Below are 26990 nucleotides of genomic sequence, written 5' to 3'. Positions count from 1 at the left end.
AACAGAAAGGTATTTGGGAAGGCCTAATAAAACTGAGCCAAGATGAATCCCTTCTCTGAATGCAGAGACTGCAAGCCCTCTGCACACGTGCAGAGTATTTTTGCCCTTACACCCCATAACCTCAGACATCTACCTTCCTGCTATTAGGAGATACTTTCTAGGATGGAGGAAGCAATTTGTTGGCAGGTGTAACGTAGGAATCTCCCATTTTAGCAATTAAGACACTGATTGCCAACTTCCCCCCCCCCCCACCTCCAGCTTTCCCAACACAGTTCATGTAAATTGGAGAGAAGCAATAATTGGCACTGAAAGCTCAACTACATTTTACATTTACCACCTAGTTAATTTCCATGTTATTTTTCATTCCTTAGTCTGGTAAATAGCCAATCTCTTCCAAGGCGTGTGACTGCTACACGCTTAATGGCATGCAGAAGCACTGCTACGGCTACACTTGTGACATCACCAGCCCCACCCGATGACATCGCCGAACACCGCCACCATGACATCATGAGACTCCATCTCAATACAACAATGGGGACCTGGCAATCTTAGCCCCCTCATACACACACACACACTGTACTGATGTTCCCTCACAATACAGTGTCTGTCTACAGGCCAAGTACATTTGCAGCACTGAGTCAATTCCATCAAAGGAATTATTATCATTATCATTATTATTCAAATTAGACGCAACATAATCTTACTATATAACTGAGCAAGCGTATTTCAGACAACTCACTTTATACTCTGGTGCACCACCAGAGGGTGCTGCCATGGAGGGAAACCTAGGCAAGGCACCATGTCCCTCCAGAAAACGTGCCATGGTGGGAAGCCCAGGCCAGGAGCAGGATGGGAGCAGGTGGCAACGCCCACCTCCCACCTTCACTCAGCTGGTATTAGAAGTGAAGCAGAAGTCAATGCTCACCACCCAACTTAACCCAGCTGATATTAGGAGTGGTGGAAGTGGCAATGCTCACCCCCTGCCTTCACCCAGCTGGTATTAGAAGCGGAGCAAGTGGCGATGCCTAACCCCTGCCATAAACCAGCTGGTATCAGCAGCGGAGCACATGGCAATGCCCGCCCCCCTTTGACCAAGTTAGGATCAGGAGTGGAGCAGTTGGCAATGCCCCCCCCCGTCTTAACCCAGCTGGTATTAGAAGCAGAGCAGGTGGCAATGCCCACTCCCCGCCTTAACCCAGTTGGTATTAGGAGTGGAGCAGGTGGCAATGCCTAACCCCCACCTTAACCCAGCTGGTATCAGCAGCAGAGCACATGGCAATGCCCACCCCACTTTGAACAAGTTAGGATCAGGAGCGAAGCAGGTGGCAATGCCCATCCCCCTGCCTTAACCCAGCTGGTATAAGGAGCGGAGCAGGCAGCAATGCCCACCCCCTGCCTTAACCCAGTTGGTATTAGAAGTGGAGCAGGTGGCAATGCCCTCTCCCTGCATTAACCCAGCTGGTAATAGGAGCGGAACAGATGGCAGTGCCCACCCCCCCGCCTTAGCCCAGCTGGTATTAGGAGCGAAGCAGGGGGCAATGCCCACACCCTGCCTTCACCCAGTTGGTATTAGGAGCAGAGTAGGTGGCAATGCCCTCTCTCAGCCTTAACCTAGCTGATATTAGGATCGAAGCAGGTGGCAATGCCTAATCCCCTCCTTAACCCAGCTGGTAGCAGCAGCGGAGCACATGGCAATACCCACCACCTCTTTGAACCAGTTGGGATCAGGAGTGGTGCAGTTGACAATGCCCCCCCCCGCCTTAACCCAGTTGGTATTAGAAGCGGAGCAGGTGGCAATGCCCAGCTCCCACCTTAACCCAGCTGGTAATAGGAGCGGAGAAGATGGCAATGCCCACCTCGTCTTAATCCAGCTCTTATTAGGACCGGAGAAGGTGGCAATGTCCACCCACTGCCTTAACCCAGCTGGGATCAGGAGAGGAGCAGGTGTCAATGCCCACTTCACGCATTCACTTGGCTGGGATCAGGCACAGAGCAGGAGGCAATGCCCTTCTTCCCTGGAGTGGAGCAGGTGACAATGCCCCCCTCCACCTTAACCCAGCTGGTATTAGGAGTGGAGCAGGTGGCAATGCCCTCCCCAGCCTTAACTCAGGTGGTGTTAGTGGCAGAGCAGGTGGCAATGTCCACCTCATGCCATCACCTGGCTGGGATCAGGTGCAGAGCAGGTGGCAATGCCCACTCCCTGCCTTAACCCAGTTGGTATTAAAAGCAGAGCAGGTGGCAATGCCCAGCCCCTGCCTTAACCCAACTGGTATTAGGAGCGGAGTAGGTGGCAATGCCCTCCCCCTGCCTTGATCCAGCTGGTATTAGGAGCGGAACAGATGGCAGTGCCCACCCCCCGCCTTAGCCCAGCTGGTATTAGGACCAGAACAGCTAGCAATGCCCACCACCCGCCTTAACCCAACTGGTATTAGAATTGGACCAGATGGAATCTCCCCTCCCACCTTAACACAGCTGTTATTAGGAGCAGAGCAGGTGGCAATGCCCACCCCTACCTTAACCCAGTTGGTATTAGAAGCAGAGCAGGTGGCAATGCCCAGCCCCTGCCTTAACCCAACTGGTATTAGGAGCGGAGTAGGTGGCAATGCCCTCCCCCTGCCTTGATCCAGCTGGTATTAGGAGCGGAACAGATAGCAATGCCCACCACCTGCCTTAACCCAACTGGTATTAGAAGTGGACCAGATGGAATCTCCCCTCCCACCTTAACACAGCTGTTATTAGGAGCAGAGCAGGTGGCAATGCCACCCTGACCTTAACCCTGCTGGTATTAGCAGTGGAGCACTTGACTATGCCCACCCCCCCGTCACCCAGCTGGGATCAAAAGCAGAGCAGGTGGCTTTGCCCACCCACTGCCTTAACCCAGCAGGTATTAGGAGCAGAGCAGGTGGCAATGCCTGCCCCCCCACCTTAACCCAGCTGGTACTAGGAGCAGATCAGATGGCAATGCCCACCCTCCTTCACTCAACTCAGATCAGGAGCTGAGCAGGTGACAATGCCCCCGGCCGCCTTAACCCAGCTGGTATTAGGAGTGGAGCATGTGGCAATGCTTTCCCTTGCATTAACCCAGCTGGTATTAGTGGCAGAGCAGGTGGCAATGCCCACCTTGCACCTTCACCTGGCTGGTATCAGCTGCAGAGCAGGAGGCAATGCCCTTCTTCCCTTCACCCAGCTGGGATAAGGAGCAGAACAGGAGGCAATGCCCACCCTCTTCAACCTACCCGATTAAGCCACCGAGCAGGCAGCAATGCCCACCCTGTCTTCACTCTGCTGGAGTCAGGTGCCAAGCATGCAGCAATGTCTGCCCCCTCTTCAACTTGCCAGAATCAGGAGCAAAGCAGGTGGCAATTCCCGCACCCCCTTCACCCAGCTGTTATCAAGAGCAGAACAGGTAGTAAAGCCCGTCACCCACCTTTACTTGTCAGGATCAGGCGTGGAGCAGGAGGCAATGCCTGTTCCTCCCTTCACCCAGCGGGAAGCAGGTGGCAATGCCCACCCTCCTTCACCCAACTGGGATCAGGCTCAGAGCAGGCGGCAATGCCTGCCCTCCTTCATCCAGCCGTAGTCAGGCGCAGAACAGAAGGCAATGTCCCCCCTTTACCCAGCATGTATCATGCACGGAGGAGGTAGCAAAGCCCACCCCCCCTTGACATGGCCGAGATCAGGCAGATCAGGCGGGGAGCAGCTGACAATGCCCACCCCTCCTTCACCGGCCGGGATCAGAGACAGAGGAGGAGTGAATGCCTGCCTGCCCGCCATCCCCTTTCTAGAGCCCGTTGTACTTTTCCCCCACAACGGGCTTTGTTGCTAGTAATGACATACTTTGTAAACCACTCTGAGTGGGTGTTAATTCATCCTGAAGGGCGGTATATAAATCAAATGTTATTAATGCTATTATTATTATGGCCAGCTGATAGCAATGCTGATTCTGTGAACCTAGACAGATCATGAGAGAGAGGGCAGGAAGGGTTACATCAGCGCTTAGTTCTCGTGGCCACTTCTTACATTCCCAGGGTAACGCCGATTGCCGCTTTGGGGTCAGGACGCAATTTCCCCCAGGCCAGTTTGGCTAGGGATCCTGATGGTGTTTTGCTATCTTCTGGGCATGGATCAGGGGTCACTGGGGGTGTGTGGGGGAGGAGGGAGGGAGTTGTGAATTTCCTTCATTGTGCAGCGGGTGGGACTAGATGACCCTGGAGACCCCTTCCTACCTTATGATGCTATGATCTGGAGATCAGTCGTAATTCCCGGAGATATCCAGGCCACACCAGGATGCTGGCAACCCTACCAGGTAGGTGTGGCTAAGAATGTACAATGAAGCTCAAGGTCACCCAGAGCGCTTCGGGGCAAATGGGCATTTAAAGGGAGGTGTCCCAAACCTAGTCTTATTCCCTAATCACTACACGGGTGCAGGATGGGAGAGACTTCTTGAAAGGCCTGCCTAGACCATCGTGCGTTCCAAGAAAGGCAAGATGCAGCTCCCCCCACATAAAATAAAAACACAGTGAGAACGGCTCCGTGAGCCATGCTATTACACCCCTCCGTTCTTACACACAGAGATTTGGCAAAGGAAAAGGTGCGATGAAGGATTTCATTGCATTTTACCTCCAAGTGATCACTCATCATGAGCCAGAGCGGGCCCCAAAAATGCATTTCAAGGGCGAAAGAATCATCATTTTAGAATACACAACTCACTTCCATTGGGTTCCCCCCCCCCAAATTTGTGGATGATATAGCTCTAAATGCAAGCCAAGACATGGAACAAAAAAGGCTCCGTTCTGGTGTCGAGCGGGGGGGGGAAATCAGAAGTTGGGCGGGAGAGAAGCGAAGAAAATCAACAGATTTTTTTGGTTCAGATAGCAAACAGACTCATTACCGCAGCCATCTGGATTTCAATTCACACCTTGGCGCTTTTTGTCACAACCTGGAGATAATCTGATGAAAAGCTGCAAATCTCTCATGCGGGTGGCTACAAGCGGTGGGAGTTTTGAGAAACAGACAGTATCACGAGATTGACAGAAATATCATTAGCGCTGCCAAGTCCTAATGCTGGAAAAGGGCGGGGTGGAGGTGGGGGAGGAGCACAAAACCAGCCCTTAATAGAATAGAAACCATTGTAGAATTGTAAACCCTAATTGGCACTGGGTGTCACTAAGGAAATCAATTAAATAATTAAAGCACATATCCATAGGAACAGTAGGAACGGGCTGGAATGCTGTCTGTATGTGTGATTCAGTGCTCTGGCCTTAGATCTTCCTATAAAACCTGGGGAGGGGGCATTCCCACCATACAGGTGTGCACTTTGAATGGATCTTTCAAGAAGAAACACAGAAAGCTTGCCTGCTCTCAGGGGAAGGTACCTGCCGCATCTCTGGATGAGTTGCTGCTCTGGGCTAATCTCCTTCCAACTCAGAAGGCATTGGCCGGAACAGTGACCCATTGGCCGGAACAGTGGCCCATGCCAAAACGCAAGGCACAGAATTATGCAAGGGTGAGTTATTGTTCCGCTCTCCCATGCTACAAGCAAATCTTTTGGGGGAAGGAAGAACAAAAACATTTCCCTAATTTTAATTCAGGTAGACGTTAGGGGGAAATTATCATCAATATGACAGCATTTATAAATGCGGCGTTTGGTCTGTGATTTTAAAAAAATACTGCTTTCCCGTTAAAAATGCTCAAGGTGGCTTGCAAAAAGAAACCACTAAAAATGAAATATTACTTTAAAAATAACAAAGTGATAAGAGGGGGGGGGGAAACAGCCAAAAAATCCCAGGCACAGACATTCATGGAGCTAACCTCAATTCTTAGATGAAGGAGTTACACAGGAGTAGACCAAGATGATAGAACAGCTACGGAGCACGGGGAGCTAAGCCACCCCAGCTAAGATTGCCAACCTCAAGGTGGTGGCTGGAGATCTCCTGGAATTACAACTGATCTCTAGATCACAGAGATCAGTTCCCCTGGAGAAAACAGCTGCTTCAGAAGGTGGACTTTATGGCATTATACCCCACAGAGGTCCCTCTCCAAACTATGCCGTCTCCAGGCTCAACCTGCAAAAATCCCCAGGAATTTCCCAACTTGGAGTTGGCAACCCTAACTCCTGTGGTGCTACATGGTGGTGGAGAGTGCCGTCAAGTCATAGCTGACTTATAGCGACCCCTGGTAGGGTTTTCATAGTAAGAGACTAACAGAGGTGGTCTGCCATCGCCTGCCTCTGGAACCCTAGTCTTCCTTGGAGGTCTCCCATCCAATTATCAACCAAGGCCGATCCCGCTTAGCTTCTGAGATCTGATGAGATAAGCCTCACCTTGGCTATCCAGGTCAGGGAATGGGGCTATGGGCCGAAGCTCAATTTTCTCCTTGCTAGCAGTGGCCCTACAGTACAGTGGCTCATCAGGGATTTTCTTGATAAATGACAAGGCAAATCTGCAAGAACACCTTTAGGAGAATCTTAGAGATGAACTTTGAAAGCTTTGACTCTTGAAAGTTCATATCCTGGAAATCTAGTTGGTCTCTAAGTTGCTACTGGACCCAAATCTGCCTCTTCTAATATTGCAGACCCATGTGGCTATCCACCCCAAACTAGGGGCAACGGCCAAGGAGGATCTCCCCACGTTTCTCCGCATTGCTCTTCTAAAATGCCAGGAGCCCACAGCCAGGCCCTCTTGAGAGGATCTCGGATAAGGTTGTGCTGTGTTTTAATAGCTGCTTTGCAAGTTAATTCATTGCTGAGGTTTAGAAGTGTGTCCCAGCAGGAAGGCTGCAGTCTGTTGCTAGGCGGACTAGGCCCTCCGGACTGGAGGGGAGGAGTAAAAGAAAGAAAGAGAGAGAGAGAGAGAGAGAGAGAGAAGAAAAAGGAGGAGAAAGTAGAGCAGGGTCTACACTAACAGAAGAATGAAAGCTGTTACTAAGAATCGTGCCCGCTACATTAAGCCACTATCACATATGAAGCTCTTCACGGCCTTGGCCCAGCATATCTATGGGACCACCTCCCTTCCTATGTTCCTCCAGAGCAGCTTTGCTCATCTGAGCAAGGTCTCCTGCACGTGCCAGCCTGCACATGGGCAAAATCAACAGCAGCCCATACATGGGTTTTCTCTGTGGTGGCCCCTATCCTGTGGAACGGCCTGCCTGAGGTCAGGAGAGCCCCCATTCTCCTAGCTTTCCGCAAATGATGCAAAACTGAATTATTCAAAAAGGCTTTTGTATTACAGGGAGGGACTCTCAGTTGCTTTGCTAATGAGTTAGGGACCTTAGAGTTCACCACTATGTTGCCTTGTGTACAATCTGTTGCCTTAAATATATGCTCCTATGAGCTACTTGTGCTTCGTGAGGTCTAATGTCAGTCCTAGAATTGCTTATGTTCTGTTTCAGCATTTCTCCAACTTGGGCTGAATCTACATTACCTCGGCATGTCCCGGTGTTGCACTAAATGTTCGCTAAACACCTGGAAGTATAGCATCTTTCAAGCGTGATTTCTGAATGCGAACATTTAGTGCAACACCAGGACGCGCCGAGGTAATGTGGATTCAGCCTCTGTATTGGCCATAGACCCCACTCTCGGAAGCAGCCATTTTCTCCAGGGTAACTGATCTCTGTCCACTGGAGGTCAGTTATAATTCCAGATCTCCAGGCACCGCCTGGAAGTTGGCAGCCCTAAAAGCAACACAGTGAAGAAGGCAGTCCTTGGGGGTGTAAGCCATTCAGGGATTTACGGGTACTCCAGCACTTTGGACTGGGCCTGGAAACAAGTTGGACGGACTCATCGTGTTCATTGCGGCGAGCCCAGTAGCCTTGCAGCTTTCCACCCAGACAACCATGCACAGATGTGACTGAATGATCCTGGTGCGATGCAGACACACACAGAAAACTTGCCTGCTCCCAGAGGAGGCTGCCTGCTGCATCCCTGGATGAGTCCCTGCTGCATTCTGCACCCACCGAAGTTGTTGAACTGTCTTCAAAGGCTGCCCTCCCCCAACCTAGAGCACCTGACCGCAGTCCAACCTGGATGTTGCCAAGGACGCACAACTGCAATCAGGTCTGTTCTCTCAAGGACGGCTCACACATGGCACACCATCCAAAGCGGGTAACGAGTACTGCTCGCCTGAGCCCAGGAGCGCCTCTGGCAGGGACAAATTGAAACATTTCCTGGGAGCAAACCAGGGGCTGCTTGGGTTAGACCCATCCAGGGGCCACAAGAGCAGGTGCAGGCTTGCCAATTACCTCTTTCAGTGTCACTGCCAGGTCCAAGCTATGCCTCCCCTGGACCAAGCTGGCGGTCGCTGATAGGCTCCTACATGGAGCCACCACCACTGGGGCTCTGCTCATCTCACTCTGGGCCAGCCGTAGCTTTTGAGGGCAGCGGTCTGCTGAGAATTTCTTGGCCAGTTGACAGGCAGTTTGCCTCTGACCCTCATCTTGTATAGCTGCATGTTCCGGGGAGCACAACCCTGACAACTTTATACAGCACTTATATCAATCTAATTTTTACATCAATTTATATTCTAGTAGACCATACACTGAACACGAGTGTGTGACGTGGTAGCTACAAAAGGCAAATGCAATTTTAGGCTGTATCAATAGAAGCAGGGGTCATTTCGTAGAAAAAGAGTGGGAGAAACTCATTAGCATAACTCATTAGCATATGCCACACCCCCTGACATTACCTATCCTGGCTGTTTTGGACCCAATCCTGGCCATTCAGGGCTGAAATTGAGCCCAAAATGGCAAAAAGAGGTTGAAAATGGCTGAAAAGGGGCCCAAAATGGTCAGGATCGGGCCGCTGCTGAGCGGGAGAATGATCCACCACCCGTCAGAGGCCTGATCCGGGCTGTTTTGGTCCCAATCCAGGACAAAACGGGCCTAAAACAGCCAAGAGTCAGGTGGGCGGGGCCACCTGACGTGTGACCTCTTTGGGGAACTGCTGGAACTGCGTTCCTGTGCGTTCCCCCTCGAAATGAGCCCTGAATAGAAGTATAGCGTCCAGATCATGCGAAGTGATGGTATCGCTCTATTCTGCTCTGGTTAGACCTCACATAGAGTAGTGTGTTCAGTTTTGGGCACCACAACTTAAGAAGAATGTAGATAAGCTGGAACGAGTCCAGAGGACGGCAACGAAGATGGTGAGGGGTCTGGAGACCAAGTCCTATGAGGAAAGATTGAAAGGGTTGGGTATGTTTAGCCTGGAGAGGAGACGATTGAGAGGTGATATGATAACCATCTTCAAGTACTTGAAGGGCTGCCATATAGAGAATGGCACGGAGTTGTTTTTCATTGCCCCAGAAGGTCAGACCAAAACCAACGTGTTGAAATTAAATCAAAAGAGGTTTCAGCTAAATATTAGGAAGAACTTCCTGACAGTGAGAGCAGTCTCTCAGTGGAACAGGCTTCCTCGGGAGGTGGTGGGCTCTCCTTCTTTGGAGGTCTTTAAGCAGAGGCTAGATGGCCACTGGACAGCAATGCTGATTTTGTGAACCCAGGCAGATCAAGAGAGGGAGGGCAGGAAGGGTTACATCAGTGCTTAGTTCTCATGGCCCCTTCTTACATGCCCAGGGTAAGGCCGACCGCCACCTTGGGGTCAGGTAGCACTTTTCCCCAGGCCAGTTTGGCTACAGATCGTGACAGTGTTTTGCCATCTTCTGGGCATGGAGCAGGGGTCACTGGGTGTGTGCGGGGGAAGGGGAGGTAGTTGTGAATTTCCTGCATTGTGCAGAGGGTGGGACTAGATGACCCTGGGGACCCTTTCAAACCCTACGATTCTACATACAATTTATAAAAGATTTTTCAAGTGCCCAAATTGCTTCCCATCTATTAGCACTCGAGGTTAAGTGTCAGATTAAAACCAGGTAGACCTTGGTTCGATTTGCTGCTCGCCACAAAACTTAGTAGCTGACCAGTCTCCCCCCACCCCTTAGCTTAACCTACCCCATAGGGTTGTTGTGAGGATAAAAGGGACAGGGGGACCACAACATAGGTCATTCTGAACTCCTTGGGGGAAATGCAAAAAAAGAAACAATCTTTTTAACTATGCTTCCCCCACACTACCTGAAAAGTAGATTATTCTTGTGGGGTTGCGAACTGGATCCCACCGATCCATTCTCATATTCATTTTCTCAAGGAAGATGTACTCCCAACCATGCTTTACAGAAGGGAGGCCTTAGTACAAGAGAGCACCCCCCTCCCCCGTTCTCATTTTGGCATGCAGGAATCCTCATGCCCGATCTTTGGCATCTCCAGTTAAGCAGATCCCAGAAATCTGGGCCGAGCAGGCTTTTTGTCGCAGAGAGCTGGGCAGGTACCGCTGGAGTGGACGCATCACTCAAGAGCGGCCCTTCCTTTACTTCTCAAGTAGGATACAGTTTGTCCAGGCTAGTGCACGGATCCAAACCTAAGTGCAGTCCCACCCAAAGCCAATAATTAAATCCACTGGCTCAGTGAGGGCTCCTGGGGCTATCCATTCCAGACAACGGGCCTTCCTTAAAAGCTAAAAGCAAAGCATCTTGGAAAGGGGCGGGGGGACTGCTCAGCAATTCCCGAAACCCATTCCTGCCCTGGCCAGAGATTGCCTGCCAGTTTACAAAAGGAAGTTTGGCACTCTGCCAGTTTGGACTCCAGCCTAGATCTCCGGTTCATCTGCACTTCTGCAGCCCGTATTGGCTGCCGGCGGGTGACTGACAAGCCTCTGAGCCTGACACGCTCGGCTCCGATAGGCCAGTTCCCCTCTCAAGACTGCGAAATTACCAAGAGTCCCAGCCAATAAGCATGCAGAACCAAAAACAAATGCTAAAGGATGTATTGATTTCCTCCGCAGGCTATTTCTGGTGAGTTTCACTGCAAAATGGCTGGCAAGGTCATCCCAGGAGAGCGGTGATAGACTGTTGGGGGGAAGCAGGGAACAAAACCCTAGCTGTATAATACGTGATTTTCCTGGCCTATCACCTTCACCCTAGAGAAGCAGGCTAAGTCTCCTCTCAGGAGGAGCGAAGGAGGCTGGCTGGCTCTGTTTATCCAGAATAGTTTTATCTTCTACTTGCTCTAAAGGAGATAGAGCAAGATGGGTAGCTGTGTTGGTCTGTAGCAAAAGAAAAAAGCAAGAGTCCAGCAGCACCTATAAGACTAACAAAATTTGTGGTAGGGTATGAGCTGTCGTCACAGCTCACTTCTTCAGATATCTGAAGATATGAGCTCTGAGTCACGACAGCTCATACCACAAAATTGTTAGTCTCATAGGTGCTACTAGACTCTTGTTCTTTTCTACTCGCTCCAAAGGTGCTTAGAGCAGTCAGCAAGCTGCTCATTTTGTTTAATCCTCAGAATAACCCTGTGACCGAGTCGGGATTTGAACCTGCCTCCTGGATTCTAGCCTGACACAGTAACCACTCCAAGGAAGGGTATGCAGGAAAGCCAGCAGAGGAGAGTTTCACAATCTAGAAAGAAAACTTTGCTTGCACAGTTGAATTAATAACAGTAACAACAACAACGTTTGCCTTATATACTGCCCTTCAGGACCACTTAACGCCCACTCAGAGCGGTTTACATAGTGTTATTATTATCCCCACAACAACAATCACCCTGTGAGGTGGGTGGGGCTGAGAGAGCTCTGAGAGAGCTGTGACTGACCCAAGGTCACCCAGCTGGCTTCAAGTGGAGAGGAATCAAACCTGGCTCTCCAGATTAGAGTCCTGCCGCTCTTAACCACTACACCAAACTGGCCCTCTGATAGCAGGAGATAGTCATGAGTTCAAAAGACAGGGGTGGGGTGTTGTAGGTTTGAATGCTTTTCCAGTGAGGTGAAAAGGGGGAAAAAAAGGGAACAGAGTCCCTTATTTGACATTTCTCCAGACAACTGTTCAAGGCCTGCTGTAGGCTTTGATTCCATTAACTGTAATTGTGTTGGTGTGAGGCTATAGCTCAACCGTAGAGTTCCTGCCTTGCATGCAAAGAGCGCTCAGGTTCAATCCTGAGCATGTTCATTTTTTAAAAAAAATAAGGAAGCAGACAGGGCTGACCTTGATGGAGTAGGGCAGCAGCTGTGGGCCAGCTGTCACTTGGCAATCATTTCTTCCCCCATAAAGCCGCAACCTGTCCCGGGCAGAACGAAGTCATGTGGGGGTTCCAGATTCTCAGCTATCTACAACATTTGTAGCTCTCACCCTTGTTCCAGTGAACTCAGGACGGCACATACGGTCCCTCTACTTTAGTCTCACCACAACCCTGCGAGGTCGGCCGGGCTGAATGAGACTGTCTTAAAGCCACCCAGGAAATTTCGTGACACAGTAAGGCTTTGGACATACCAGGTTTCCCAGATCTGGCACTCGTGTGCAGAAAGTGTGACGGACTTCCCAGCTGACTCCCCCCCCCCCTTTTCAATTTTATGGACTGCATAAAAAGATGTTGCTCAAGGCCAAGGAGGTCAAGTGAGAGGCCTCAGAACTTTATAAAACTATCCACATCTCCTCTCCATCTTAACGTGGGGGGCATACACCAATAGGACGTTCTTTGCCACAAGTTTCCGTGAAACGCAGAGGAGCTGATCTCAAGTACTTAAGCAGGGCAGAGGGACTTGCTGGTGGATCGGGCCCATGGGCCAGAGCGGTTGTTCTATGAACACACCTCAAATCTACCACACGAGTCCTGCCCCTCTATCACTCTGTGCTCACTAACACTGTGCCCCATGAGCCTACAGCATGAACATCACTCCCATCCTGTAGTCACTCCATTGGCTACCCATTAGTTACCGTGCTCAGTTCAAGGTATTGGTTACCACTTACAAAGCTCTTCACAGCCTTGGTCCAGCATCCCTAAAGAACCACCTCCCTTCCTATGCTCCTCCACGGCAGCTTTCATCAGAACAGGGTCTCCTGCAGGTGCTTGCCTGCACATGGGTATAACTGACAGCAGCCTGTACACGGGCTTTCTCTGTGGTGGCCCCTAACCTGTGGAACGGCCTGCCTGAGGAGGTCAGCAGAGCCCCTACTCTCCTAGCTTTCTGCAAACGATGCAAAAACAAATTATTCAAAAAGGCTTTTTACTCAGATAGGAGGGCTGTATTGTAGGGAGGGGGTCTCAGACGATCTGCTAATGAGCTAGGAACCATAGACCTCACCCCTATGTTGTACTGGATTCCTGCTAATCTCTTTGTGAACTCGTGTCTATTTACCCTATGGCATTGTTTACGAAAATGTTCCTGAGATGGACTGTACTAATCTCACCCTGTGTACTCCGCCTTGAGCCACGGTGAGAAAGGTGGACTACAAATGACATAAATAACACAAATACATCAATAAATAGAGCTAGCCAGGATTAGCTCAGCGTTACAGAAAAAGCACTTTGCACATGTTCAGGGGCACTGACCTCCTTTCACAAGCAGAGCTACCAAACGCCATTGGAAGCAGAGGATGAGAAGGCAACAAACCCCCTTCCCCTGTGCCTGGATCCAGGTCCGGCCAAGAACCCCGCCCCTCCCGACTTGCATCACTGATGCCGTCAAAAGGAGAGCCATCAGAGGCGTCACTACCTGGCATAGTATGGAGAAACAGAACCCTTCCTCCCCAAAGGATAGTTTCGGGTGGGTAGCCGTGTCGGTCTGCAGCAGAAGAGCAAGACTGGGGTCCAAGCTTTGCTTTCTGAAAGCTTCCACCCTGGAAGTCTAGTTGGTCTTTTAAGATGATATACTGGACGGGAATCTTGTTTTCCTCCCAAAACACCAGGACTCCAGGTCACCTGATGAAATGGATGGGAGGAGGGAGAGTCTGCCTCTGTTTTTTTTACTTTGGTGTAGTGGTTAAGAGCGGCAGGACTCTCATCTGGAGAGCCGGGTTGGATTCCCCACTCCTCCGCTGGAAGCCAGCTGGGTGACCTTGACTCAATCACAGCTCTCTCAGAGCTCTCTCAGCCCCACCCACCTCACAGGGTGTTTTGTTGTGAGGATAATAATAGCATACTTTGTAAACTGTGCCGAGTGGGTGTTAAGTCATCCTGAAGGGTGGTATATAAATCAATTATTAATATTATTATTATTATTACCCCACCTTTCTCCCCAGTGAGGACCCGAAGTGGCGTAACTCATTCTCCTCTTCTCCAATTTATCCTCACAACAACCCTGCGAGGTAGGTCAGGCTGAGAGCATGTGACTGGCCCAAAGTCACCCAGCCAGCTTGCATGGCAGAGTGGGAATTCACTCTCCCAGATCCCAGCATGATAACCACTATACCACACTGGCTCTCCAAGGCGCTAAGGGGCATCTGCGGCGTACGGAAGCAACAGGGGGCTGTCCTGTGCTGTCCAGTTCACATCCTGCTTGAAGGCTTCCAAGAGGGCCTTTGTATGGACCTTTCCACAGCTGCTTTTTATATCATACCTTAACAGATGTTTGCATCGGCATCCGATTGTTACGAGCCGTGCTAAGAGTCCGTTCCGTGGACTTTTTTTAATCCTTCCCTCCAAGGAGCTCTGAGTGACAAATACATCTCTTCCCAATTTTACCCTGTGAGAGCCGGTTTGATGTAGTGGTTAAGAGTGGCAAGACTCCCATCTGGAGAACCAGGTTTGATTCTCCACTCCTCTGCTTGAAGCCAGCTGGGTGACCTTGAGTCAGTCACAGCTCTCTCAGAGCTCTCTCAGCCCCACCCACCTCACAGGGTGATTGTCATGAGGATAATAATGACGCAGTTTATAAACTGCTCTGAGCATGGCATTAAGCTGTCCTGAAGAGTTATTATTATGTTATTATTAAGACCAGGAGGGCATAATTAGTTCAGGCCACCCAGTAAGCTTCAAGGCCAGGTGGGGATTTGAACTCAGATCTCTCACTTCCTAGCTTGACACTCTGCCCGCAACCACTACACCAGCTCTCAAAAAGTAGGGTTAGAACCAACACTGGGGATCTGAATACCAAACCCCCAACAATGCTGTACGCCTTGACACCCAGGTTCCTCCTCAACACTCACCCCTGTAAATGGGAATGCCGGGGGCATCAGGCAGACAAAATACATAAGCATCTTTATTTACAGAACCAAGAACATCGAAACAAAACGAACAAAAGGACGCAACCATGGGGGTTGGGGTGGGGTGGGGGAGGTGGATAGAGATCCGACTTCATATTGCACAATCTGAGCCCTGGCAAAAAATTGAGGGGAGGGGCAACCAACATGGCACCCCCCTCCCCACTTTGACTCCCTTCTCTACTCTGATCCCTCCTACAAAGCAGCCCAGAGCACCAGAAGAAAAATGTCTCTAACAACGGGCTGTTCCTCTCTATGGGTGGGTCCAAGTATGGAGGGAGGGGAGGAAAGAGCGAGGTGGAGAGAGTGGTGGCTTCCCCGCCACCCCACCCCACCCCACTCATGATCAGCTATACAGCTGGCCATCTTTAGGGTTTCAGCACAAGCAACAGGGTTGGGAACGGACACACAAAAAAGAGTTTCGATAATAAATAAATTATAAAATAGCTTTTCTTTTCTTTTTAAACACTGGTAAAAAAATAAACCAACTTCGCCAGGGTGCGGGGAAGGCGGCCTTCTCCCAAATTAACTCGGGAGTGATTGGGGGGGGGGCCTGCAATCAACAGATGGCTGGCCAATCAACCTTCCAGAAATAACACTGCACGAAAATAGACAAACTCTAGGGAGTGACCCGGGTCGGGTGCGTGCAAGAAGGGGCGGGGTCTGGGCGTGACATGCACGTGCAGAGTGCAGTGTTGGGCCGAGGAAGGCAGTGCCAGAAGCTGCCCTCCCCATACACGTGGTCCCCCAAACCCAACCATCCTACCACGGCGGCGGCAGCTGCTGATGGAGGCCAGCCATGCTGCACCCGAAGGACCTTTCGACTTCCATGTACATCCCCATTAATGCAAGACGGTCAGAGCAAAACGGGGAGGGACTGCGGAGAGCCTGTGGCCCCACTCCTCTAGCACGACGGTGGCAAAGCCTCCCGACATCCCCACCTGTAGGCGATGGCCTCCATGGGCCGCCCATCACAGGAGGGGGATGCTCTTGCCGGTGTCCCGTACCGCCCCTCCACCCCAGTGCAATTTAGTATCAGTTCCAGTTCTGTCCTGCGGTTATTCCTATGCGGCAGGAACTGTGCCGGGCAGGGGTGGGAGGGAAGAGCACAGAGACGGGCGGCTCCTGCTAGCACTCCAGGTTGGCGCCAAAGCTCTTGCGACAGTCGATGGCTTTGGAAGTGAGTGGCTGAGCCCGATGCTGCTTCAGAGACTCCTTGCCGAGGCTGCTGGCGAGCTTGTTGTAGGCTGACTTGTACTTTTTATCGAAGTCCACTAGGGAGAGGGAAAGAGAGAGAACAGGCGCTGTTGAGAGATCCTCTCTTCCGGCACTGGGGGCTGGGCGCATTTTGCAATGCCACAGGAAAGATGGGAAAGGCCCAGAATTTGAAAGGGAGCATTGCAAGAATTTCAGTTCTTGCTTTTCACCAAAACAAACAAACAAACAAAAGTTTCTAGAGCTCACTGAGTAGAACACTGGTGGAACTCTCTGTCTGAGGACACTCGGGCCCGCCAGGATCTTGTATCATTTAGGCAGGCCTGTAAGACAGAGATGTTACACCAGGCATATGGTGGAGGCTAATTTTAGTCCCTCAGTGCCAAGCCTTCCACCAGTCTCCCTCTATGAGGGGTTATGGAGAGTCCACTGCTGGCTGCCCCGAAAAGGGGTACAGTATTCTATCTATTGTCGAGGGCTTTCACGGCCGGAGAACGATGGTTGTTGTGGATTTTCCGGGCTGGACAGGCGTGGTCTTGACCAAGACCACAGCTATACAGCCCGGAAAATCCACAACCACCACAGTATTCTATCTGTCCGCTACTACCTCCCCTTTTTGTATGCTGACGGGCAGGAGTGCAGGACTGCCCCGTCTTGGAATGGTTTTATTGACTTGCTGTTTTTATGCTGTGATTATTTGTTTTTATGTTGTATTTTAATCAATGTTGTACGTCGCCCTGAGCCCGCTTGTGGGGAGGGCGGGTTAAAAATATAATAAATAAATAAATAAATAATAAATAGAGTGGTGAAGATGACGTCCAGTGCCGAGGTCTACAAATTGTGGGTCATGACTCTCTGGCAGGTCAGACATAAAGCTCAAACTCTTGACCTGGCCAAGACGGCTCTGGGCTCTCCATCTCTTTTTCCTACCACTGTGAGAAGAGAGGTAGGAGCTGACATATCCCTTCTCCGTCCTGTTTGCGCGTTCATTCTCAGGAATTTAGCTTACTTCCAGCAATTCAGAAAGTGGAGGACCAAAAAGACAAAATTTAGAAGTGAAAGCCAACTTTAAAAGTTTGAGTGCCTCCGGCACAGTGAAAGTTCTGCAGCCTGAACACAGTTTCTTTCCCTCTTGGAGGAGGAATAGTCCCCCCCACCCCACCTGCAACCCCCCCCCTCCCCAGGCTAGAAAACATCCAGGCCATCTGGTCCGGCCCATCAGCTCCGTTCACAAACAGCCGCTATGATCGGGCACCTCCAGGAATGACTGTCCTGGGAGAGGAGATCCCGGCGTCCCTTCCTACACTTACCAATGTCAACGTGGTCTCTGCCTAGGGCTGCCAGCTTGAGGAAGAGGATCTCCCGGTAAACGCTTCTGGGCGGACACAGAGGAGGAAGAAGGACTCGTATTAGGAAGCAGGACATAGCAAGTCAGAGACTTACCTACCCCATCCGCTGCTATCTGCTCTAGATTTTCCCTAACATCTCCTATCAGAGATCCTTTAAATGGAAATGCCTGCACATAGCATAAACTTGCCAATACAATGAGCTTCCTTAAGCCACGCACAGCGACTAGCTGTCTGCTCTGGTACCGTCACCTCGAGGAGGATCAAGCTCTCCAGAGTTTCAGCCAAGGTCTTTTTCTTGCACTTGGATCCTGGGACCTGCACACAAAGCATGGGCTCTCTGATGGAGCTATGGGTCCTTCTCCAGTATACAACGGGTGACCGAACCTAACATCTAGTTAAGTGTTGACTTATCCCTGACTGATCTCCCCAGGATGTTTCCTGGCCTTTATTCCGGAGACTGGACCCGTGACCATCGGCATGCAAAGCAGATAATCTTCGCGCCAAAACAGACGAGACGCCCGATGTGTGGAGGACACAAGTCAGTTTCCCGCAAGGTGAGAAAGAACCTCTGCCAGGGAGAAGAGGGACAGAATCTGAGCCAAAGGGAGCCGAGTGTGCTGGCAGCGGCGAGAGGGACAAGGAACGGATCGCTGCTGCCAGCTCCCTCTGACCGCTGGCGGCACAATCGACTCCCTCTCGCCACTGCCAGTACGCTCGGCTCCCTCTGGCTGCGGAGTGCTTTTAGGGGAGCTGGCAGCGGCGAGAGGGAGCCGAGCGGACTAGACAAGATGCCTAAAGAACCTCTGCCAAGGAGAAGAGGGATTCTCTCCCTCTTCTCCCTGGCACAGGTTCTTTCTCACTACACTTCCTGTGGAACCTTGTGGGAAACCAACGCGTGTCCGCCACGTGTCAGGCGTCTCGTCTGTTTTGGCTCTCAGGGGCAGCCATGTTCATAAGGATATGAAATTCTGCATGCCCCCAAAGCACCATTCACAATCTTTTTGCATGGGAGGGGATTGCATCGGGGCAGTGTCTTCCCCACAAGCTGGAGAGCAGGGAAAGAAGCCGTACCTCTGCAAGTATATGGGGTTGGGCTGGCCTGCCACCGTCTCCAAGAAGAGGGCGATCGCTTTGTGCATCTCACCCACCCCAACGGAGGTCAGCACGGCCTCCAGGAAGGACAATGAGAAGGGGTGGTTGTGACGCCGCCAGGACTGCAAGCGAGTCGGGATGTTACCTGGAAAAGGAGGTTCGCACAGTCACACATGGATGACCCGTTAGCCAGACAGACCCCTGGGGTGCCCCCCACTCCAGTACACCTTGGCTTCCCCCTCAGGAATACAGGCAGAGGTTCAAGCGTGACAGGTTAAGACCACCCAGCACAGACCACCATAATCCTGAAGCAGCAACACAGATTAAATCACAATATCCTCGAGTTATATATGTGTATTCGAGTGAACTTTGTATATATTTCAATGTAGTTTGTTAACAGGTTGCGCACAACTCTTCATTTTATCTTCTAACAGCCAGTTAATAGGAGTCAGACAAAAGTAAATTCATGATTCTAACTGCTAAAATAGACCAATAATAATCTGCTCGCTTGAATTTTTGTTAACTTTTAAAGATTTGTAAAATTTATTATGCACCTGCACCATAATATCACACCTAGCTTTGGTAGAATGTCACATGATTGAAAATCTGAAAAATCAGCTAAATTTAAGACCAATCCTTTTTTATATTATTGTCACATATAAAGAATCTTAGAGATGTCTTTATGGATAGCACATGTCAATTAGTATAAAAGATGTCAGTCACCCAGATAAAAAATTAAAATTTTAATAAAGGAAATCTCATAAAGAAAATTTAAGTAAAAAATATTTGTCTCTGTGTATTTACTAAGAACCCAACACATTTCATAATAGACTTAAGCATAATCTGATTTTACTTTTAATTGCATGCATATGTTCATCAATTATTAGTTTCCCTCTAATAAGCCTTTATATTTTAATATCTTACTTAATTAAAAAAATTAAAGTTTATATTAATAAAATTAAACTCTAAATAAAAGACGTCTCTGTGTGCTTTGATAAAAAAGTTAACAAGAAAAACTCACAAATACATTGTACGGAGAAGCAGGTTTTCTATCAAAGAGTTTTCTGCTTGTTCGAGCCTCACTTAAAGCTTCTAAACTCACCAAAATTTGAGATATAAATCTCAGAAACTGGATAGTTTAGAACTTTAATGACGTGCAGATGAAACAGTCCGCTACAATGTCCCAACTCCAAACAAAAGATATGTTTTTTCACATATCGGAGTGAAACGGTAACCCTTTTCCTGGACTTGATCACTTTGTGTAGATAAAAATCCCTTCCTGTTGTGGAAAGGGCTGCGACGAAACCCTCTTCTTCAACATCTAGTTTTCTATGCGAGCAGGCTGAATGCATTCTCATTTTTCAAAAAAAAAAATGTGTGCCCCTGCTCAACTGCAACCAGAAGTGGTATATTCCAAAGGGAAACAGCTTTATTCCCTGGATTGTAGAAACTGGTCCTTTGGCAGGGGAGAAAGTGATGTGGAAGGCAAGAAACTGAACTTGGAAAAGCTAGGGAGCTTCCTGTAGTTAGTACGGGCTCAAAATATGGGCCAAATCCCAGGTTTGCTGGGCGACCCAAAGTAGTCCCTTTTCAGACTCAGTTCCCACAGTCTGTAAAAACACGGTCATTACAGATCTAACCCAAGCACATCATCGCAAAGATGAATCAAGACAAAGATCCACAACAAGTGTCATAGGCCTTTTTTCCAATGCTAAACGCATTCATTGATCCACCGGGAACACAGAATTAAGCACCCTGAGATCACTTACCTTGCTTTCTTCATAAAAGGAGCAGGGTTCAGTCGACCCAACACAAAACAGATAAGACTCTGTTTTCAACATCTGAAAGCTATATACTCTATGTATTCCTCAACTATGCCCCGTGGCTTTTCATGTCCCCTCCCCACTTATAGTGGGGGGTGGTTTAAGCGGTGATGTGGCGTGTTTGTTCGCCCATGTATTTTGGATATTCATATTTCAATCAATATTGGTTACCATATTATTTTTATACTATTACAGTTCCATGTTATCGGAGATCTTTTTTTTCTTGCAAGAATGAATTCACTTCCATTGCTATCTTACATGGACAATTTACAGGCCAACAAAGGGGATGCAGAGTTTATATTTGTGGTAAGCCTTTGGTAGAAACTATTGAGCATTTTTTCCCCCTGTGTAATCTATTTGGACTTGAGAAGAAAACTTCTGAATCCCTATCTGAATACGAAGCCTGGTTGTTCTTTTAACTATCATTTAATGGCTCGGTTAGCAGACCTGGATTTTAATATTGTATTAGATGCGTGCAAATATATAGCTGCTGCAATTAAACGTTGCTTGTTTTTAATGAATATTGAACAGCAATAACTTTTTTGTTACACTGTTGTCTTTTTCTGGTCAAACAGCCTATTGGCTTTTAGACCTAGATGAGATAGGTTTTTTTAAAAACTGCAGTACACTGAACCCAAAAATGCCATGTCCCCCGTCCCCAGAACCTCTTTGTAAACTCTGTAAAATGACAAACAGGCGTTTCTTCAATGCAGGTACAAGACTCTGCAGAGGGTAGCCAGGGGATGGACGAGACTGCTAAGAGGGGTAACTGCAAGGAGGACTTGAGTTCGAATCCATCATGGTCACCAGAACATGAGCTTTGATCTACAGAGGGATTGTAAAGGATGCCTCACATTCTATCCCACCCATCGCAAACAAACACAGCAATTTATACAGCAAACCCCTTCCCCCCACACTTACTATGGAACCTCCAGAGGATATAGAGCGGAGGAAAGCTATCCGGATCTGGTTCTAGGATATCCCAGAGCAAACGCACGTTTACCAAAGCTGCATCCTGGCTCGAGGCCTGCAAAGGGAAAGTAATAACGGAGAAGGTGGGATTGCAAGTTTAGGACTGGGGCGTCAACGAAGTGATCCTGAAAATTTAGAGGCCCTGGAAGACAAGGAAGAGACTCCCCCCACACACACACATATACACCGATACACTCAAGGCTGCCAAAAAGGCTGGTAGGGAAAGGAGCAGACATTCACTTGGATCTTTTAAATGATCCATAAAAAAATCCCCAAAGAATCTGACATTAAGACATTAAAGGAAATCAAAATGACAGTAAAGTGAGCCTCAGAAATTGAGAGCCAGATAGGAAACTTTGGGATATTTTTATCATGGATAAAATAGCTGACCGTCTCCAATTTATTGATAACCCGCAATATCAATCGACATTCTTTGAGCAATGGCTACCCTTCTTAAGCCACACAAGCAATACAAAATAATTGCGCATCTTTGACCCATTTGCTTACAGTTTTATCGGCCTAACTTGAATAATTATACTGTGTGTAGTAAAGACAGCGCTAGCCTCCAAGTTATGTAACCTGCTATCTCTTCTATGACAAGTTTAATCTTTTTGCAATGTAAATAGTTTATTGTTATATAAAGTTTGGAGAAAATTTACAGAAATAAAGGATTTCAAGAAAAAAAGAAAAAGAAAAAAATTGAGAGCCGGCTTGCTTGAGTCTGACGAAACTCTTGATGCAACAAATACATGTTGTCTTTGCACAGCTGCCCAACTCTGGTTCGGCGAAGAAAGACTCGCACAGTAAGTCTTTGGAATGGAAAGATCCAACATGAACGGCGGACTTGTGAGGCAAGCATGGAAACTGGAGAGGTGACGGGGGGAGGGAACAAGGAAGGACTTTGGAAGGTGCCCAAAAGGAAATTTTGGGGTCTATAGGGGGCTGCTGGAGGGAATAGTCTTCCCTCCAGCAGCCCCCTATAGACCCCAAAATTTGCTTTTAGGCACCTTCCAAAGGCTGAGAACCACAGACCTCATTTGCATTCAAGATTGGTTCTGGATTGAACCATTTTAGACCATGAGTCGTCACAACCCTAACTCACTCCTTGCATGCAGAAAGCTGGTGTATCATGGAGGTCTTGGCTAGAAGAAAGCTTTTACCCAACAAGCTAGTTTTCATCATGGAGGGAAAACATTTTCGCATGGAAATTCCCCACATGTAGAAAGCTAGCAAATCAGGGAGGAGGTGAGGTTAGAACATTTCTCCTTGCTATTTTTCGACATGGATCCCCCGCCCCCAAAACAGAGCAGTATTCAAGTAACTAGCCTAGGTTTTCTTAATGCAGGGAGAGCTAGGCTGTAGCAGGAAAGCCACAAGGACACAGGACTGCTCTTTTGAGTTAACGATCACTCTGGGGCACCAAAAGCAGGACCTGCCTGGGATAAATCTCTTCCTCCCTGCCCCCCCCCAATGTTGCAGACCCACATGGGGTATTACGCAGCAGGATCCCTAATATCTCTAATATCTCCTATTAGTATTTAATTCCTGTGCATTCTGGGCTCTCAGCCACTCCTGGCCTCCAAGTCAACTCACAATGAAAAGTATTTAAAAAAGAAACAGAATGATGTAGAAAGCCAACATTTTAAAAAAACACCCCAAATAAACGAACAAGTCCCTCCCTCCAAGAACACTGAACAAAGTCAGCAGTATCAGATTAACCGTAACTAGCAGAACACATGCACATGCAGCAGAACAAGAGACACGCTTATCGAACAGTGTTGGGAGACACAAAGCAGATGACTCACAAACCCAACACAGCACAACGTCCAGAAGCTGCACCAGCCCCTCAAGCACTGCCCTTAAGACATACCACTACTTTGGAAACATAGCCTGGGAGATAAGCCAAAAACGTGGTTGAAAATGTCAGCCCCTCTCCAATAATCTCTTTGCCTTCCCCTACAATAAAACCTAAGCCCGTCCCATTTCCACCCCCCTCTCACCCTTCCTACAAGAAGTTTAGGGCAGCCCAGTTCTCCTCTCCTGAACTTTTATCTTCACAACAACTCTGCAAGGTAGGTTAGGCTCAGAGGGCGAGAGTGGGCTGAAGTCACCCAGCGAGCTTTGTGGCTGAGTGAGGACTGGAATCCAGGCCTCAGCAGTCTGAAGCTGGAATGCCTATGCCGCACTATGGGGTGAAGGCAGGGCGAAGCAGGGGAATCAAGGTCTCTTTTGTACCCTAGTTGGGAGGGGGAGAGACAATACAGTACCTGGGGAGCAGCCTGGACATGCTTGGAAGTCAGGAGCAGTTGTGGCAGGCAGCTGGGCAAACCCAGGCGCTGGAAATACCACACCAAGTTCCAGTAGATAATGGGATGGTTGTCCACCAGCTCTGGTTGTGACAAGATGTCCCCCCCTTCATTCTCCAGCAGGGTCTCCAGTTCTTTGCGCAGCACCAAGGGGCTCAGGTAGGCAAAAGTAAAGCGCTCCACGTGGACGGCAGGACCTTGAGGGGCCTGCAAGAAGTAAGCAGTCACTTTCACCCATGATGCATGCTCTGTCTCAGTACAGAGGGGAGCTGGTAGCTATGGGGATGAAAGTTTATCAGAAATGGCCGAAGTCAGGCAAGGTTGCTCGCTGCCTGCCCAGCCTCTGTGGGATCCCTAGAGTTGACGGTGCAAGGCCCTCTTCCTTCCCCACCTTCTCTCTAACACTATGCAATTTCTGCTAGGCACAAATCTGCCCGCTTGCCCTTGTTATTGCAGTACGAGAGAATAGACCGGGCTTGCATACGGTTGGAAGAAAATGATGTGGTCTCCCTGTCCTAACAAACGCCACCTGACTATGCAGTACTCCACCAACCTTGCACAGCCAGAAAGGGAAGTGGTGCTGCTATTGTACTCCGTGTGACTTTCAACTTCCGCAGACTCCCGGTACAAACTATAGTGGGCATTCTCCTCGTCTACTGGCTATCTAGTTCCCCAGTAAGCACCCTTCTGAGCTGGCAGAGGTGCTCTCGGACTTGATGCGGGCGACACCGAGACTGATCGTTCTGGGTGATTTCAACATCCATGCTGAATGCTCCATGTTCAAGCCAGCCCAGGACTTCAGAGCTGGAGATTGGGCCTGAACGATGGACTGACCAGTTGGTGAAGTCAAGGGTGAATATGGCCCAGATATCCCACAAAACGGGATCCCCCAGCTAAAATGGTCTGCCCACAAAGGCTCATGGATCCCTCTGGATTCCAAAATGCATTGGGGGATTTTAGAATTCCAAAATCAGGATCTACTGAGGCTGCAGTGGAATCATGGAATCTGCTTGAAGCGACTGACAAGATTGCCAACCCCTTCCTTCCTTGCAGTGGAAACCAGCCCCATGGTTCACCGCAAAGCAGGGTGATCTAAAGAGGACCGGAAGACATCCAGAAAGACACTGGGCAGAAAACCCCTGCTGACTCTGCCAGAGCATGCTATTTATTTATTTAATTTATTTATCTGGTTCAGATTTCTATTCTGCCCTCCCTGCGAGCGGGCTCAGGGTGGATGACAACATATTAAAAATACAATTTAAAAATTCACGTACATTAAAAACAACACATTTAAAACAGGATGGTGGACAGCCTTCACAGGAAGGGTTAAGATTTATACACCCCCTTTTTTTTCAGGCTGGCAGAGGCCCAGCCTCAGCCATATTCCTGGCGGAACAACTCTGTCTTGCAGGCCTGGTGAAAAGATAGTAGGTCCTGTCAGGCCCTGATCTCAGCAGACAGAGCGTTCCACCAGGTGGGAGCCAGGATCAAAAAGGCCCTGGCTCTAGTCGAGGCCTCCTTGGAGCCAGGGACCACCAACACCTGTTTGTTCCCTGATCAGAGTGTCCTCCGGGGAATATATGGGAAGAGACAGTCCGGTAGATACAGAGCCCATTAGCTCTGTCCTCAAACACTTTCATACCAGGGAATCGGCAAAACCGTTGCATAATGAGCCGGCCCGGGATTCCCTCTCCGGTTCTGGCTCAGCTTCATCCAGGGACAGGCAGTGGTAGCGGTCGCTGAGCACAGGGCCCTGGCCCCCTGGGGCTGGTGCTTCACTGTCTCGCGGCCAGTCAGAGGAGCCAGAACTGGTGTCAGAGCTGTCAGTGATGCTAGAAGAAGGGAAAACTTGTTACCATCTGTCCCCGGACCAAGCTTGCCAAATGTATCTAAAACATTTGTGCTAGAACATGAGTGCTAGAAACTTGCTTTAAATACACAAGACACAGAGGACGCTGCCTTATACTGAATCGGAACCGGTCCATCAAGGTCAGTATTGTCTACTCTGACCAGCAGGTGCTCCTCCAGGCTCTCAGGCAGAGGGTTTTCCTATCACCAACTGCCTGCTCCGTTTAACTGGAGATGACAGGGATTGAACTTAGGATATTCTCCATGCAAAGCAGAGGCTCTTCCACTGAACCACTGCCACACACATCAAGAACAGCCCCCCAGGCTCTGCATTAACTTTCAGATCTTTTGCAGCTCCATATAAAAGACTAGCTTGATACCTGTGCTTTGCTACATTATTGAACTACTTGAAATCCAGTTACAATACTTATGGGTATGTAACATTTTTGGGTTTATGTGTTTTTTTAGTTGGTTTTGTAGTATAATAGCATAGTAACCCAAGCTTCACAAAGGTGTCTGAATAAAGCGAAGTGTGTTGAGGGGATGAGGTGTGGAATGTTGTGAGGCCCAATCAGCCCGCATATGCAAATGACCTTGAAAGGCTGGCCCAATCAGGGAAGAGTGGCCGAACTGGCAGTGGGAGGAGGCGCAAGCAGGCAGCAGCCTGCCAGCCACACAGGGAAGCTGTATCCCACACATTTTACCCCTTTTTACTCCCTTAGGAGGCGAATTTCTTAAAATCCCTTCTTAATGGGTGTTTACATCATGAAAGGAATGTTCTCCCCAAATTTCATGGTTCTAGGTCCTGGGGTGTGGCTGGGCGTTGATGAGTCAGTCAGGACACTTGTCTTTATATATATAGATTGCAGTGCAACACGCCAAGTCCTGATCCATGCTGGGGTCAAATATAATGTGACTGCAAAGAATAATAGTACCTAGGCGCTCGACCAGGAAATTTAATAGACAATGAGCTCGACCTAGAAAGGGAGAACTTCATGGGTCCTCACCTGGGCAGGGCTTGGAAGTCCTGGATCTCGATACTCAGAAAGGGCACAAAGAGGCGGGCACAGAAGGGACAGGTGGTGTTGAGGTTGGAGTCGTCCGAGCTCCATCCAGCCATCACCTCTTCATCGTACACCAACGAACTGCAGGCTTGGCACCGCGAACAGCTGGAAAGCAGCACCTGAATGAGAGAGAGGAGGAGGAATATCAGAAAAGCCGTGTCGGATAGGGGAGGCTGGAAGGGCCGCCGGCAACTTTGGCTCGTTTTGTCTTTATACTGAAGAGTATGAAGAGAGGCAGCATGTGTAGTGGTTAGAGGAAAGTTTGCAGGGGAACTTCGGGCCTCTCCCACACTCTCAGCCTGAA

The 26990-nt window shown here is 49.2% G+C and overlaps 1 protein-coding gene across 2 annotated transcripts in view; it reads right to left on the bottom strand.

Annotated features, from left to right (window-relative positions):
* Nucleotides 1-14993: 14993 nt before the first annotated feature.
* Nucleotides 14994-26990, bottom strand: part of DENND4B (DENN domain containing 4B) — a 55788-nt gene continuing 43791 nt past the window's right edge. For both annotated transcript variants that reach the window (XM_054995009.1, XM_054995017.1), the window contains exons 22-28: nucleotides 26630-26805; nucleotides 25417-25606; nucleotides 23736-23981; nucleotides 21418-21523; nucleotides 18653-18818; nucleotides 17543-17607; nucleotides 14994-16291 (exon numbers count right to left, since the gene is read on the bottom strand). In XM_054995009.1, coding sequence (XP_054850984.1) covers nucleotides 16146-16291; nucleotides 17543-17607; nucleotides 18653-18818; nucleotides 21418-21523; nucleotides 23736-23981; nucleotides 25417-25606; nucleotides 26630-26805 — 1095 coding nt within the window. In that variant the 3' untranslated portion in view covers nucleotides 14994-16145. The remainder of the gene's footprint in view (nucleotides 16292-17542; nucleotides 17608-18652; nucleotides 18819-21417; nucleotides 21524-23735; nucleotides 23982-25416; nucleotides 25607-26629; nucleotides 26806-26990) is intronic.

The sequence above is a fragment of the Eublepharis macularius genome, chromosome 1 (assembly GCF_028583425.1).
Source record: "Eublepharis macularius isolate TG4126 chromosome 1, MPM_Emac_v1.0, whole genome shotgun sequence".
In the NCBI taxonomy this organism is placed as follows: Eukaryota; Metazoa; Chordata; class Lepidosauria; order Squamata; family Eublepharidae; genus Eublepharis; species Eublepharis macularius.
This window is presented reverse-complemented; position numbering and strand designations above follow the sequence as displayed.